At 58.0% G+C, this 15,056-nt stretch overlaps 1 protein-coding gene across 1 annotated transcript in view; it reads right to left on the reverse strand.

Moving 5' to 3' along the window:
- Positions 1 to 8,123: 8,123 nt before the first annotated feature.
- The window catches only part of DUSP8 (dual specificity phosphatase 8), a 35,327-nt gene continuing 28,394 nt past the window's right edge, over positions 8,124 to 15,056 (reverse strand). The window contains 1 exon segment of the mRNA XM_056354830.1: positions 8,124 to 14,860. Within this exon segment, the coding sequence (XP_056210805.1) occupies positions 13,750 to 14,860 (1,111 nt within the window). The 3' untranslated portion in view covers positions 8,124 to 13,749.

Raw genomic sequence — 15,056 nt, forward strand, 5'->3', positions numbered from 1 at the left:
ACCCTGAGGAAGGATGATTCCCCTGCCCAAGGAGGTTATTCCTCTTCCTAAGAAATCTCCGTACTCCCACTGCTGCTCTGCTGGGCACCTGGCTGCCTGGCTTTGGAGGGGTGCAAGGGGCATACTCGTGGGACGGGGTGAAACCAGTTACCCTCAGGAGCGCATGCCCATGGCCTGGTGCTGGGGGCACCTAAGCCTCAGCTGTTCCCGTTCCCTGCCTGCCCCTGCTTTGCCTGGCAGGGTTTGCCTCCCCTGCGCCAGCCCGACACCCAGTGCTGCAGCACGAGGAACTGGGGAGAACGTGGCAAACAGGATTTGTGGAGGAATACTGAATTTTCTCTTTTTTTTCTCAGGTTTCCACAAGTAAGCAAACTCATCAGAGCTGAAAGCAGTTCAGAAGCCGTGTGTGACCCAGAGGACTAATTGTGGGCCAAGAGGGGAGAAGGGAGGGCAGAAAGTTCAGAGGCATCGGAATGCATCCCACTGGGCTGACATCACGGCCTCAGCTCCAGCCCCACGGGCACCGCTCAGCCAGCGCCTTCACCCTGATGGAATTTGCTCTTCTCCCATCTCCGACTTGTCCGGACCTTCTGTGTCCGCCTCTCAGCTTGGCACCCAGGGCTGAACCCACAGCTCTCTGGGCTCCCCCTGCAGTAGGGGTAAAAATGGCACAAAGGCATTTTCTCAGGGGCGGCATGACCAAAATATCCTGGTCATCTGCGACAGCCTGTCCCAGAGGTTTTCAGCGACCGAGGGGCAGGCGTGCCAGGTACTTGTGGGGAACATCTCCTGCACGTCCTGGGTGTTGTCCCTAATGGGTGGCCTGTGCAGCAATTCACAAGGAAAGCAGGGCAGGGAGAGGCAGCCCCAGCAGCACTTTGACTTTATGATGTACTTTTGCTTGGCATCAGCAAGGTCTGAGGAATGTCTCTGGTGGAGGAAGGTTAATGATCCCTGGCTGGAGACAAGGCAGTCTGGCCCTTGCTCGGGGCACCACCAAGTCTGGCGAGCAGCGGCTGTGCGGAGGCTCCTGCAGCCCGAATGCAGACGTTTCGTCACTGCACTGTGCCCCGGGGATGCCAGGGCAGAGCCAAAGCCAAGCCGTGAAGCCAGGCTGAAGGAAGCAGCATTCCTGCACACTCCGAAATGATGAGCTGAGCTTCTCTCAGCTCCTGGTGTTGAGGACGGCACATGTGGGTCACAGATGGGGGACACAGTCTGGAAGGATGACTTGTCACCTCTCTTGCTGATGAAGACGACAGGCTGGGATGCCAGTATGGGAGTTTTGGGGTGCAGAGCAGGGTCTCCTAGAAGTAGAGAGAACTGTGGCATCTTGTCCAGCCACCTGTCAGCAGCCCAACACTTGGCGCCTTCAGGTCCTCAGTGGCTTGAGGGATGCAAAAGACTTCAATCACATGGTTCAGGTGAGTGAAGCAGGATGGATATGGCTCTTAGGAACACGTGGAGCCCTTCCCTTTCCTGGTACCACGCATGGCTGATGTGCTGGAGATGAGATGGGGACCGGACACCATGGAGACCAGAGCTGGCGTGTCCCTCCCAGCCAGGCTGCAGGAGCGCAGGTTGCTTGCCGAGCCACTGGACCAGATGCCCTTGCTCTGACGCAGTGATTTGCAGCTGTAGGGTGCAAAAGATTTCAAAGCTGAAGCGCAGGGGTGGGCACCTGCCCTTCCTCATTTCATCATCAGCCTGGTGGGGCCAGAGGCAGGTTGGGGGTGTCCTGTCCCACCGTGGGCTATTGCCTTGCAGACAGTTTCATCCTCTGGACTTCTGTCCTGCATCTGTCCAGCAAGGCATGTGAGCAGCCGTTCACCTTCATCCCTCACTCCTCCTCCTCCTCCTCGTACGGAATGCCTGCAGAGGCACTACAGCACGCTTGCAAAACGAGGTTTGTCCAGCAGTCCAGCACCGAGTATCGCCCCGAGCACTCCTGAAGGACATGAAATGAGGGTAAACTTCCCTTTCCATCGCCTGGTGTTGCAAGGGAAAAATTGTGGCGGTTTAAGGAGCTTCTGAGCCGCCGGGAGCTGCCACTAGAGGCCGCTCGCACGCCTCGCTCAGGCGGGGCGCTGCCGGGGCTGGCGCTGCAGGGCCGGGGCGCGGCGTTTGCCCCGGGCAGCTCGGGGCGGCCCTCCAGCCTGCGCAGAGCCCGGCCCTGCGGCAGGTGCCGGGGAGAGGTGTCCCACAAACCGCTGGGTTTGGCCGCTGATGCCCCGTTGCCTCCTCCGGCGTGAGCTGCCATTGCTGTGCCCTCGGTCCCCTGGGTTGCCACCAGCCACTTGGCAGCCCTTGGGGGTGTGACGGATGCCGTGGGACCGCAGTGGGGTCTGCAAGATGGGAGCAAGCCTGGCAGCTTGGTCCTGCTCTCCTATGGCATCATGACCAGCCAGGTGGCCCCACGGGCTGACATTGAGGGGAGGTCACTGGGATGGAGGCAGCATACAAATACGTTTACCAGGCCATGCAGGGGCTTCATTTCCAGCTTGCAGGCAGATGTTCACCCGCTTTCCTCTGTCCTGCACCCCTGGCTGCTGTCAGCCTTGGCTGAGCTTGGTGCTGCAAACCTGGGACACAGTCTGCTCCGAGGCCTGAGCCCCTGGCTCCCCGGTGCAGGGCTTTGAGGAGAGGCACTGGGGGGCAGCTCATCCCGGACGGATGGAAAGGCTCCCCGCTATATTAGTGGTGCAGGATCAGGCCCTTATGATCTGTTTTGTAGAGACCCAGGGCAGGGTGATGAGGAAAAGCACCCCAGCCCTAATCCAGACCAGCTGCCCTCTTCCGTGCAGGGTGGATCTGTTTGCACCCAACACGTTTCTCTGCAAGACACAAAGCAGCCCTACCTTGGGGTCCCCAGGCGTGCCCTGGCATGGGGGCTGTGTCTGCTCTCGGGTAGCCCTCTCGGTGCTGCCGAGGCTTTGTGAAGCATCTCGGGTTGGAGTAACAGGCCCCATGATGATGGGAGGGCTGAAGCGTGATGCCTTGAAGCAGCAGGGTTGGCAAAGCCAGTAGAGCCTGAAGAAGAGAACAGGGGGACTATGGGGCTGAAACAGCAGCAGGAGAATAAAATGCCATCCCACCTCACCTCCTCCAGCTCTGCTGCCGACACCGTGCTTGCCACATTCTGAGCAACTGTCCCTGCGCTGGCAGGGCACGCGAAGGAGCTGTGCGCTCCCCCAGCAGCGCTGGCAGCAGCGCCTTGCGGACACAGATGCGCACTGGTCAGGATGCAGCTCTGTTCCCAGCCGGACTGGCTGTGACTCAGACGGTGCCTCAGGGGAGCAAACCAGATGGGGAAGATGCTGCCTTTTTGTTGTTTGGAAATGGAGCCGCTTTTTTAACATGGAGGCCTGTTTTAATTTGCCAAGGTGTTTTGCAGACACTGCAGCACCCACTGGCAATGAGATGCTGTGGAGAGGAAGGAGGCTGCAATTAGTGTGGGCTGGGAGCAAGCTGGGAGCAGCTGGGTCATGCTGCAGGCATCTGAGCGGCCAGTTGGATTTGGGCACAGCCAGGTCCATGCTGGCATTCAACATGGATGGGATTTTCTAGAGGAGAAGATTTTTGTATGTTTACCCTGGTGCCATGAAATGTGGTTTTGGGAGGCATTTTCTCTTGCCCTGCTCCTGCCCACACAGCTCCCTCCTAGCAGGGCAACAAGTATTGCAATACCGAGGGGCTGCCAGCATGATCGATGGGGGTTGCAGCTTTTTGGGTCGGGGCACACATATTTAGTGGTAAATCCACAGCAGGATAATCACCTCTCTTTGTGGATGGCAGCTTTATTAAAAAGAGATAAATAAAGCATCTTTAAGGGAAAGGCGAGCGAGAGACACAAACCCCATCCTTGGGGCAATGCAGACAGATGAGTAATGGAGCTCTTTGAGTAAGTGCCTGCCCGGCCAGCTCTGAGTCACTGAGCAAACAGCACCAGCCCGGAGCCAGTGGCAGGGCTATTCTTAGCCACTCGCCCATCAGGAGATGCTGCTGAGGGAGAGCAGGCAGGTTAAGGGGTGTCAGTGGGGGAGAACATTTGCTTTCCAACTAAAAAACCCCTGGAGCCAGCTTGAGGCTCAGTTGCAGTAACCCAGACTAGAGACGGCGTGTGAGGATGAGGAGGGTGGCTGCTGCTGTGCTGGGGAGCTGAAGGGAGGGAAAATGCCCTTGGGGAGACGGGTGCTCCTCTGCCACGCGTGTTGGCCAGAGGGACCCGGAGGTACCCTGTCCCAGGAAAAGTGGGCAGCACAGACTGAGCATCACCCTCGCCTGGCCCCTGAAGTATCCCCCCTTCCCACCTGCACAGCAGGGTCCCCCTTTGAGCTTCCCAGGAGCGACCTCCGAGGCAGCCTGACATCCCTGCTGCAGCCAAGGTTGCATCAGCAGGGAAGGGAGGTGGCAGAGGGGTGCCACAGAGGTCGGGGCTCGGTTGCGCTCAGGCTCCTTCTAAATTAAGCATCTCCAGTCATACTGGCTCGAGCTGCTGGCTCAGACCAGAAGCCTGGAAAACTACATGACATCATCTGGGTACCGCCGACAGACAGTATTTCCACTCAGACATTGAGTGCACGGGCTTCAACTGAAGTGTGGCCAGGGAGCATTCCTGGTTTTAGGACCCCCCCTAAAACTGCCCTTTCCCCCTGAAAAGGAGCCAGCCAGGGAATTGACCCTCATTTTGGCCTCTGCTCTCACCCAGGGCATCCCAGCCCAGCCCCTCTGTGCCCCAGGAGGGACCCCGCTCCCCAGGAGGGACCCCAGCAGCACCTCGGCTCTCTAAGCCAGCCTTGCTCTGCCTCCACACGGCTGGGACATGCCCAGGCACGGGCCCGTTGGCTCCGTTCCCCCCGTGCCGCTGGTGCTGCACTGGGCACAGCGACAGGGGCTGTGACGCAGTGGCTGAGTGCCGGTGGGGTCAACCAGACCTGGCAGCAGGTCCAAGGCTGTGATTCTGGAAGGGGGGGTCACGGGTGGGAATTTTGGGACTCACCGCAGTAGTGCTCCAAACCAATACACTCACGAACCCTGTCTGCATCTACTGCCGCCGAGAGCAAGGTATCTCACCACCTTGTGAAGTGACATTGTGGAGAGGAAGGTAAGCAGTGATACAAAGGAGCCTCATCCCTCTGGCATCCTGCAGGTGAGGACCTGCAAGGAGACCAGAATTACCCTATTAATTGGGGAACGATAGCCAGGTGGTGCAGGAGCAGGACTGGGGGCCAGATTTCCCCCGTGCACTAGTTTGGCTCCATCTCTGCCTTCCCGGGCGGCCTTTGGCAAATAACCTTTTTGCTCCAGGTTTCCTATTTGTACAAGCTGGGGCGAGCGGGATTCTCCACTGATTTCTAGAGCTCTCCGAGTTTGGTAGAGCTGATCTCAATCTGCAGGGGTACATGGGAAAGGAAAATCAAGCCCAATAACAATAATTACTTTTCTCCTTCCCATGGGTGTTGTAAGGATTAGCTCATGTTTAGCAAAACTCCCTGTAAGTGCTAAGTGTTGTTAATGTCTTGGATTGCTCCAGGAGTGAATGTGGCTTTCCAGGGAGTGATGGAGTTTTTCCCTTTGCTGGCATGGGTCTGCAGCGAAGTCATCACAGCCCAAATTAAGCAGCATCCTATTTCTGTTAGGCTCATGGTGTAGGGCGGTGTCTGTGGCACAAGCGCAGTCCTCACCTTGCTTGCTGTCAGTGTCGGAGGGGTGAAGCCCATCCCTTCTTGCACGGACACACGGCCAACAGGGCTCTGGAGGAACACGCATCCCACGGAGGATCTCAGAGTGCAGTGCCCTAGGAAGGGCTCATCTCACCCCTGTGGTGGATGGCATCCCCCCAACATGCAATGAAGCAGGGTTGAGCTGGGGGTCCGGCCACGAGCAGTGGGGACACTGCTGAGCGTTGCCCGAGGTCCAGCTGGCAGCTGGGGACAGAGAGCGGGGCACAGCCGGGGCATGGCTCAGGGCACAGGTCTGGGTGTCCTGGCTTGAGCAGGGGTGCAGGGGTGGGAGTCAGCTTGTGCCCCTGGGTGCCCTCAGAGTCCTGACATGCAGCATCTCTGTGCATCAGAAGTATTTACACTCTGCAAAGTTTGTAAAAGCAATGCACGACACCTAATGCTGGAAAGCCTGCGGGAAATAAATTTTCTTTTCCAGATTCCAGTGCTGGAAAAAGGTCCTGAGTCCTCCCAGGAGAGGAAACCGGCTTGTGGCTGGCTCAGCCCCGGCCCAACTGCTCCAGCAAATGTCCCTCCTGGGGACCCCCCAGCTCTCTGGGCAGGGGGACAGGGGCTGAAACTTCTCCGGCTGACGGCCCCTGCCACCCTGGCTCTCCTGCCCTGCGGAGACAGGGCTGACTTTTTGTGACCCCTTCTCCCGGCACTGACTCAGTCGTGCTCCCACGGTGGGTGGCCGCAGCCTGGGGGGGGATGGCGAGAAGGTAAAGGCAGTACGGACTGGCAAGCTTTCAAAGAGGCCACAAGCTAAATAAATAGCCAGCAGCCTATTTCAGTGGCTGCTATATTTAGCTCAAGGAACATTTATTTATAGGCTTGGCAGCCATTCTGAGTCAATAAAAGCCCAAGAGCTGGAAAAAGGACCTTCCTGGGTTTCTCGTTGCAGTAATGGTTTCTGCTGCGCAATCCATGAGGCGCGGGAGGAGAAGCAGCCTCGGCACCGGGGCAGGAGGCTGCGCCGGCTGGGCGCCCATGGGTGCCTCTGCCGGGGACAGCACCTCCGCGTGCTGGTAGCCCAGCTAAGGGCAGACACCTCGCAGCGTCACCTGGGTCCCCTCCCTCGTGGGTGCCACGGCCAGTGGCTCAATGGCCCAGAGAGAATTTGTCTGTAAAACACGCGGGGGTTTAACTGTGCCCGTGGAAGCAGCGACACAAGGCATCAGCCCTAGGGAACTCCGCTGCGGCATCTTCCCCAGGGCAGCGGATTGAGAAAAACAAAGCCAGGAGCAGGTAGATGGGGAGGGAAATGGGAGGAATGCTCATGTTTCTGGATTAAATGATTCTCCCTTCCCATGCCACGCATGGCAACAAGCGGATGAGAAATGAGGGCATGCACGCAGCCCCTCTGAGGCGGCTGCTGCTAGGGTCAGCTGCACAGGAGCCCAAAACTTCACACCGGGCCGTGTCATTTCTACCCCAGCAGCAGCTGATGGCAATAGTTTTGAAAGGCTTTATAAAAGGCTCAGCAATTGCAGCTGGATGAGGGGAGTGGATTTATAAAAGACCAGGGGATTTAGCCCTGCCTGTGGAAAGCAGCCATGGGGATGGATGTCATCTCTGTGTTTAAGTCAATAAGTGCTGCGGCTTTCTGGAGCCAGAGCTGCGGGGAGCCTGCTCACGCCTTCGCCTCCCTCCAAAGCAAACCTGCTGCAGGGGGGAGCAGGGAAATGCTTCCACCAGCCTCTGCTTGAGCACAGCCCAGCTGGAGCGGGGCTGCTGGTTGGCACAGCCAAACTGGTGCTGTGGGGCAGCTTAGTCAGCCATGGAGGGACCTGGGAAGTTCAGAGGGTTTAGCCACAGTGCACAAGAAGCGTGCAGCTGTGTGCTGCCACCATGCCAGGAGCAGAGTATAGCTGGAAGGCAAAATAATTAATAATAAGAAGAAGAATTACTACTAACAGAATGTATTTCAATGCAAACACTCCATGCCTTTGCGCTCTTTAGCTTGGCAGTCTGTACCATCCCCTGCACTTGTGTACACCCATCTGGAGCAGGGCCTGGCCTGTCCTTTCCACCAAAAAGGGGCTGCTCAGGTGCCTGCCTACAGCTTCAGAGCCGTGAATCATGCACCAGACCATCCGAACCCCCTAGAGCGACTGTCTGTGGGCCCATGAATGCCCCAATTAATTTTTATTCCCCTACTCCCTCAGCCATGAGTGTTATTTCTGCTTTGAGTTAGTCCAGCTGCAGCTTCCAGCTGCTGGATCCTATACATAGACATGGGTCTGGCTGTGCATCTAGATCGGGCTGTGCATCCAGCTTCCCGCTGGCTCTGGCCCCCACTGATGCAGCCGAAGATCCATCACCCTCACTAAGCCCCCAGTGAGGACCCTCCAGCCCCACCCTGAGAAGGTCTGACCCTCAAAAAGCAAGGCTGACACCAGCTGTTAAAACACCTATTTGGGTATTTATTACAACACGTTGTTCCAAAATACAAAAGAAAGGAAAAGAAAGTAGAGGGTAGAAAAGCACTGCTGTTTACAGCCTCCAGTAATAAATAAATAAAGACGAGGCAGGGGCAGGGTGTCTCCCCGGGTCTGACAGCAGCACTGGCCAAATGGGCAGCAAGGAAGGGAACGCAGTGGGGCTGGTGGCCAGAGCCTCTCTTCCCTGCTTGGGAGTCCCCAGATACACCAGGGTAGGTGCAGACCCCCTCCCCGTGTTGTGCTTGCTGAGGAAGGGCCTGATCCTGCAGGGACGGGAGCAGGAGCTGCGGAGGCTCAGCTCCAGCATGGTTGGGACCTGCCTGGTCCCTCCTCGTCCATGGCTGCCCCAAAGGCAGGTGAGGTAGGAAGGGTGATGCTGGACCAGGAACCTGACGGGGGTCTGCCAGGGTCCCCTGAGAGAGGGGTGAGACCTGAGCTCTCCGCTCTCTGGTGTGGTCTCAGAGCAACCTCAGAAATGAGTTCAGCACAGCATGATGAGAAGGACCCCAACCCATGGCAAAGCAAAGTCATGACAGAGACAAGAGACCATGCCCAGGCCACTTGCAGAAGGGTGGTGTTAAACCCCGCAAATTAAAATGACTCTTCATGGGGCTGGTGCAGTGCAGAGTGTCGTACTGCAGCGCAGGTGAGGTTCCTCTTCCCTTCCCCTAACGTCTCCTCCTCCACCTTACAGTCATCTGGAAACCTTCAGGTTGTACAAGGAGCCCAGGTGACAGGTGTGAAAAAGCAGCAACGGACTCTGTCCGCTTACGACACCCCAATTTATAGGTGTTGGATAAAGGCCGTATCCAGCCCCATGTTGAGAGCCATTCCCAGCCCCTTCCTGAATCCCTCCAGTACCGGAGGCCGCTCACCTCTCTCCTTGCTGCTCTGACACCGAGGTTGCTCTAACGCTGGCCACGTGCCTTCCCCAGGCCATGCTGTCCCCGGGCAGGGGCAGCGCGCCGGCACGACGAGCACGCTGAAGCCACGGAAGTGCAGGGCATGGGCCACCATGGGGTGCCAGGGCTCCGGCTCGGCCGGGCGGGGGGAGCTTTGCAAACCAGCTGCCGCGGCAGAGCGAGCCCCTGTGGGTGAAGATGCAGCCTGTAGGCGCAGCCAGCAGAAGGTGAGAGCACCACAGCCTGGAGGGAGCAGACTCCGTGGGCTGGATGCCTGGCCAACGCTCCTTAAAGCTGTTACAAAAGCTTTGAGCTTTTGCCGGCTAATCCTCCGTTCTTGGTGCCAGTGGGTTCCTGCCTCTCACAAACATGAGCGAGCGCCTGTATGGGGGAGAGGAGCCGCAGGAAGGGAAGGGAAGAGTTAAGAGGGCAGATCTGCCCCGGGTTTGGGGGTCTTTATACCCTTGTGAAGCAGCACCCTCCAGCTCCTCTGAGGGGTTTGCCTCCTGGGGCTTGGGACAGGCAGGAGCCGTGCCAAGCGCAGCCCCAGCCGGGCTGCGGGAGCAGAGAGAAGGTGTGATGGGGCCTTGCATTTATTCACAACAGAGAAACAAAGAGCAACATACAAAGAGTAAGAAGCAAAAAAGTACAGAATCATAACCATAATAATCGTAATAATAATCATAAATACTCAAATCTATCATTCATAGATTGCAATGACAACACTGATAGCTTATTATCATTAGTATTAAGGATGGGAGGGGGAAGGGGACGGCAGGAGGGGGTCCTGGGGGACATCATCTCCTAAGGGGCAAATGTTGCGGGATGGACATCCAAAGAAACAGGCAGACAAAGAGAAGGGCCAGGGAGGCAGCAGGGGCCGGGGGTGCTGCTGCTGAGGCTGGGACGAGCCTGCTCCAACCCAAGCCTCTGGTCAGTGTTGCCGACCTGCCCGCTGACCCCCGCCGGCTTCGCTCAGGGCCCCGGGGGGCGGCTGGGAAGGAGGTGGCCGGGGGACTCAGCCCGGAGGACAGGCAGGGGCTGGAGGGAAGGGTGCAACGTCCCTTCTAGCCTGAAGGAAAGCTGTGGTTTGCTCCGTCCTTTGTGTGGTGGAAAGCTCAGCCATTGCTCCTGCCGAGACCGTCAGGCACCCAACAGCTTTGTTGGGCGCCCCCTTGAAAGGAGCAACCTTTCCTCTCCTCTGCTCACACTTCTGCCACTGTGCATCCCTACAAACACATGCACCCTCACCAGACTGGCATGGAAAGATGATTTTTGGTTCCAGAGAGGCTTTGTGTTGGGTTGTCTGGCTGTGAGAGCCAGTAAAAAGACTTGGCTGACAGATGATGGGGAGGGCTACCAGCCTGCACAGCCATCCTCGTGATAACTCACAGCTCTGATTCATGGACAAAGTGGTCTATTAGACAGAGTCTGACTAAAAAAAAGTCATTTAATTGCCAGCCACTCAGTGATCCTGGCGGCTTTGGGTCAGCACCAGCAGGAGACACTCGGGCAGGGCTGCTCCATCAAGGTGTATTTCCTGGGTATAGCCTTAGAATATTGCACATCAGAGGGTTTGAGTGCACGTGCCCAGCTTAAGGGGGAAGGATGAATGCAAAGTACACCAAAATAAGGCTGTGGTGGTGGGCCATGAATGTCTCTTGGCAGTTGTGATCTACTGATCTTAAAATCAGCTTCTCTTTGCTCTGGTTTCAGAGGAAAGAGGTGTCCATAGTGCCTAAAGCCTCAAACATGGCCAAGGAGCATCCAGGCGATGGCAGAGTGAAGACGACAAAGAGCAAACCACAGATCTGCCTCTTTGCAGACCTTCAGCCTCATTCACAACACATGCCCTCTCCTTCCCGACTTACCCAGCTGCTTTTTTGCGCTTGTAATGCACCATGTCAGCTAACGGGATGAGTGACAGGAGAGCTTACTAGTGCCTCGTCTCATCTCCCCATCTGGCTGTGCCGACGTGTTCTCCTCTCTTTACTAAACCCCTCGGGAAGTCACCTAGCCCCCTCTCCACCACCCAAAGCTACACCTAACCAGCTCCTGCCAGCAACTGGCCCTACCTGTGCTCAGCAGATCCATGCTGGTGCCAGCCCTGGAGGACTACGGGATGGGCAGGAACAGAGTGATATGGCGCAAGGGTCAGCAGGCGATGACCCTGCCATGCCTGGGAGATGCCACCACTGAGGGCAGCAAGAGGGGAAGGGGGACCAGCAGCGCCGCTCGGGCAGGAGGCAGGCGACGCTAACCCTGGGCTCCGAGGGCTTACTGAAGGGCAGATGAAGCCTTTTTCCCTCTGTCCTTGGATTTGACATCAGTGCCCACTGAGGAGACCGTGCTGCAAGCGCAGCTCCTGAGCAGCTGCCTGGCTCACGGAGGGGACCCAAATGCTTACTGGAACCCAAACAGGGAGCGCAGAAAACAGCGCCGTGGTTCTTTCAATGCCAGGAGGGAGAAACGTTCAGGTTGGCAACACTGAGCTGGTCTGAGGCAGTTGCTGGAGGCAATGATGGGTGGCGGCGGGCTTTGGAGGGATGATAAGGTCTCCGACCCTCTCACCCTCATCAAAAGCGATGTGGGGAGAGAGACAGGTGGCCCCTGGCTCTCCAGCCACCCCCATCTCTCCCTGTCTCAGGGAACCAGGCAGGAGCACATGGGTGTCCCCAGCATCTCACCAAATGGCCCCATGGAAATGCAGAAAAACTAAAGCCAGCCTGAAGAGAGCAGGGAGCCTCCGGAGAGACCTGCCTCGCCTGCGGACACAGAAGTGGTTGGGGAAGCAGCCAGCTGAAGCGAGCAGCCCCTCCTCGCACAATTGCAGCTCCTCACGCCTCTGCTTTGTGTTCAGTTTTAAACCTGAGATCATTTGGTTTTGTCACATGTAGTTTGATTTAAAGATAGAAACGAACGACAAGAGGAGGAACAGGGGAAAGGGAAAGAAACCATGTGGACCCAGAAAAAGAAAAAAGCAACACTCCAAGGATGACACGGGACACAGACATGCACAAACAGAGACCCCTGAGGTATTAGCTTTGCAAACTAGTGCCAGATGAGGGAGAAAGCAAAGACAGCCGCAGGGAGAGATGTGCTTTGCCGTGGAGGCAGTTCCATGCCTACAGCTCCAGAAAGCAGCTCCTCAGCAAGCCTGATATTGGGGCTGGGGGCAAGAGCTTGGCTCCCCATTGGGATGGGGGGAAGCAGCCTCTGAAAATAAGTCTGTTGTGCCCCTCCACGTGCTTGCAGAGCTTTGAGTCCAGCTGGCTTGTCACCTGCTGGAAGGAGGGGAGCCGGCCCGGAGGGGAACAGGGCCAGAGGAATCCCAGCACCCGCAAGCACAGTCCCCGTGAGTTTCTCGAATGCAAAGCGAAGGATGGGGGAAACCTGAAAACCCACTGCCCCAAAGGGAAAACGGTGCCCATAGCTCCCAAGCACGGCAGCTGAGGCGAGGTGGAGCCAAGGGGCTGGGGCAGGCAGGCAAGGCACCCCCCAACAAGAAACCCCAACTATCGCCACCTCCCCTCCTCCGCTGCCTGCCCCCTCCCCGCGCAGCTGAAGGTGGCAGCCGGCACCCTTCCCTCCGCTTTGGGTGACTCCCTCCTCGCCCTCTCCAGCGAGGATGGGCAGCCCAGGGAGGAGAGGGGGGCACGGCTGTGGTGGGGTGACAGCCAGGATGGGGACAATGGCTGGGATGGGACGATGGCTGGGATGGGGGTGATGGCCGGGATGGGGATGAGGGGAAGCAAACATAGATCAAGGGGTGAAGAAGAGGCAGCAGCTTCCAGAAGAGTTTTCTGGCTCAGTTTGTGTTGTAAGAAGGTTTACGGTTTGCTTGTTCGCTTGTTCGTTTCTAGAAAAAGTGCCCAGAAGAGTCTCCTGTCCCCTTGTCGGTGTGCCCGGAGAGAAGGGGAGGAAAATCTTTGTTGTCGACAGGAGCTATAGAAGGAGCCACAGGCCTCAGATATTGCTTAGAAACTCGTATTTCAGATTTAAATACCATACACAGTAAAAATAGAGCTGAAAGTACCGCCCCACATTGTCTGCAAATCATTGCCAGAATGAACAGCTTCAATAAATTAAAAACAAAACAAAAAAATTGAAATATTATTTACGTCTCAATAAAAATCGCAGTAAAACCATTTACCTTTTCCTTTGTGTGTGTGTTTTCGGTTTTTTTTTCTTTATATTATATATAATATATATTTATATATGTATAGGGCTGCTCCAGTGCAGCATTTTTAGGATACTTAGCCAGAGAAACACGGGGAGCATGCTTAGTGCACCAGGGTGCCGGGAAGGGGCAGCCGTGGTCCCCCCCACGGGCGCTGCGCCCCATCCCTGCAGCCCAAATCACGACCCCTGCCCCTTCCCACTCAAATTTTAAGCCCAAGTTTCAAGCATGGGTCTCCGAGGGCTGGGACCCCCTGCGGATGTGGGGGGAGGACCGGGGTGGGTGCAAGAGGGACACTAAGCATCCGCCGTTATGTTTCCCGACTCTGGAAAGACTCGATCCGCCTTCGCTTTAGTTTCAACGCGTGCGCTCCCGAAAATGCACACGCGGATATAAATACTCCCCCCACAACCCCGATGCCCCCCTCCCCTCCCCTCTTCCCCCAGCTTAAATATCCCCCCGCCCCGTCCCTGTCCCCGCTCGCCAGGTGCCCCGGGTGGGTGTCAGGACACCTCGATGATCTCCATGCTGCCCGAAAAGCTGGACTGTTTGCTGATTTTCCCCAGCTCTTCCCGGGCCCTGCCCTCGGACATGGTCTCCTCGAACTCCATCTGGCAGCTCCTCCGCTTGAACTGCTTCTCGGCGCCAGCCTCCTCGTGCCAGCTGTGCCGCCCATCCCGCGGCTCGGCTCGCGCCTTGTCCCTCAGTCTGATCTCGCAGCCGCCCGCCACCCCGCTGCAGCCGAACGGCGGTGGGTACGGCCCGGCGCCGGCAAACAGGCCCCCGCCGCTGCCGCTGGTGCCGCCGGAGTCCACGCCGAAGTACCAGCCGGCCTCGCCGCAGGGCGTGCCGGGGGACTCCAGGTGCACCCCACTCCACGCGGCGGTGGTGGTGGTGGCGGCGGCGGTGGCGGTACCGGGAGTGGCGGCTGGCTGGCCGAGCCGCGGCGGCAGCCCGTCCTCAGCACCGGGGCTCTTGCGTGAGGCGCAGGACCCGCCGATGTTGAGGCTGAGCCCGTGGGCCGGCGAGCCCGCCGGGTGCCGGTGCTTCCGCCGCTGCCTCACCTTGGCCTCCAGCAGGAGGTCGGGGCCGCTCGGCCGGTCAGGGCTGTCCGCCCCTGGGGAGAAGGAGCCGAGGCCGCCGGGGCCTGAGGGGCTGTCCAGCTTGCAGAGTTTTGGGGTGTCCCCAGGGCCGGGGGGTCCAGGGGGTTCCTGCCGCAGGTTGGGGGAGTAGGCAGACTTGATGTCCAGGGAGAAGGAGCGTTTCAGGCGGTTGGTGTCCTGGATGCGCTCGGAGGAGAGGTGCAAGCCGTTGAGCCCCTGCTGCAGGGTGGTGGGCGACAGGACCTTCGGGGTCCCACCCTGCCGCTCAGGGTCACCGTTGGGGGACGCCGAGCCAGCGCCTCTTGGCACCTCCTCGGCCTTCTCTGAGGTAGGTGGTGGGGGATGCCGGCTGCCCTCAGCTGCCTCTGCGGGGTCCTGCTGGGCATCCCCCTCGCCCCGGTCGCCCTTGGACTTCAGGGCCTTGAGGAGCTTCAGGCTCCTCTCGTACTCCAGGAGTTGGCCCAGGAAGTTGAAGTTGGGCGAGATGGACGGGCGACGGTCCTTAACGAACCTGCCGAGAGGCACAGACAGCCCCGGTTGGTGCTCAGCCCTTCAGCAGCGCACCCCTACTCTCTCAGCCTCTTTGGGGAGAAGAGGCGTCATCCAGGACCTCCTGACCAGACCCTCCAAAAGAAAGTGGTCTTGGGGAACCACAGGGCCTTGCGATGCCTCAGGGGTAGAGCTGGGACTGCCTCCCCCTTCCATTT

The sequence above is a fragment of the Falco biarmicus genome, chromosome 10, assembly GCF_023638135.1.
Source record: "Falco biarmicus isolate bFalBia1 chromosome 10, bFalBia1.pri, whole genome shotgun sequence".
In the NCBI taxonomy this organism is placed as follows: Eukaryota; Metazoa; Chordata; class Aves; order Falconiformes; family Falconidae; genus Falco; species Falco biarmicus.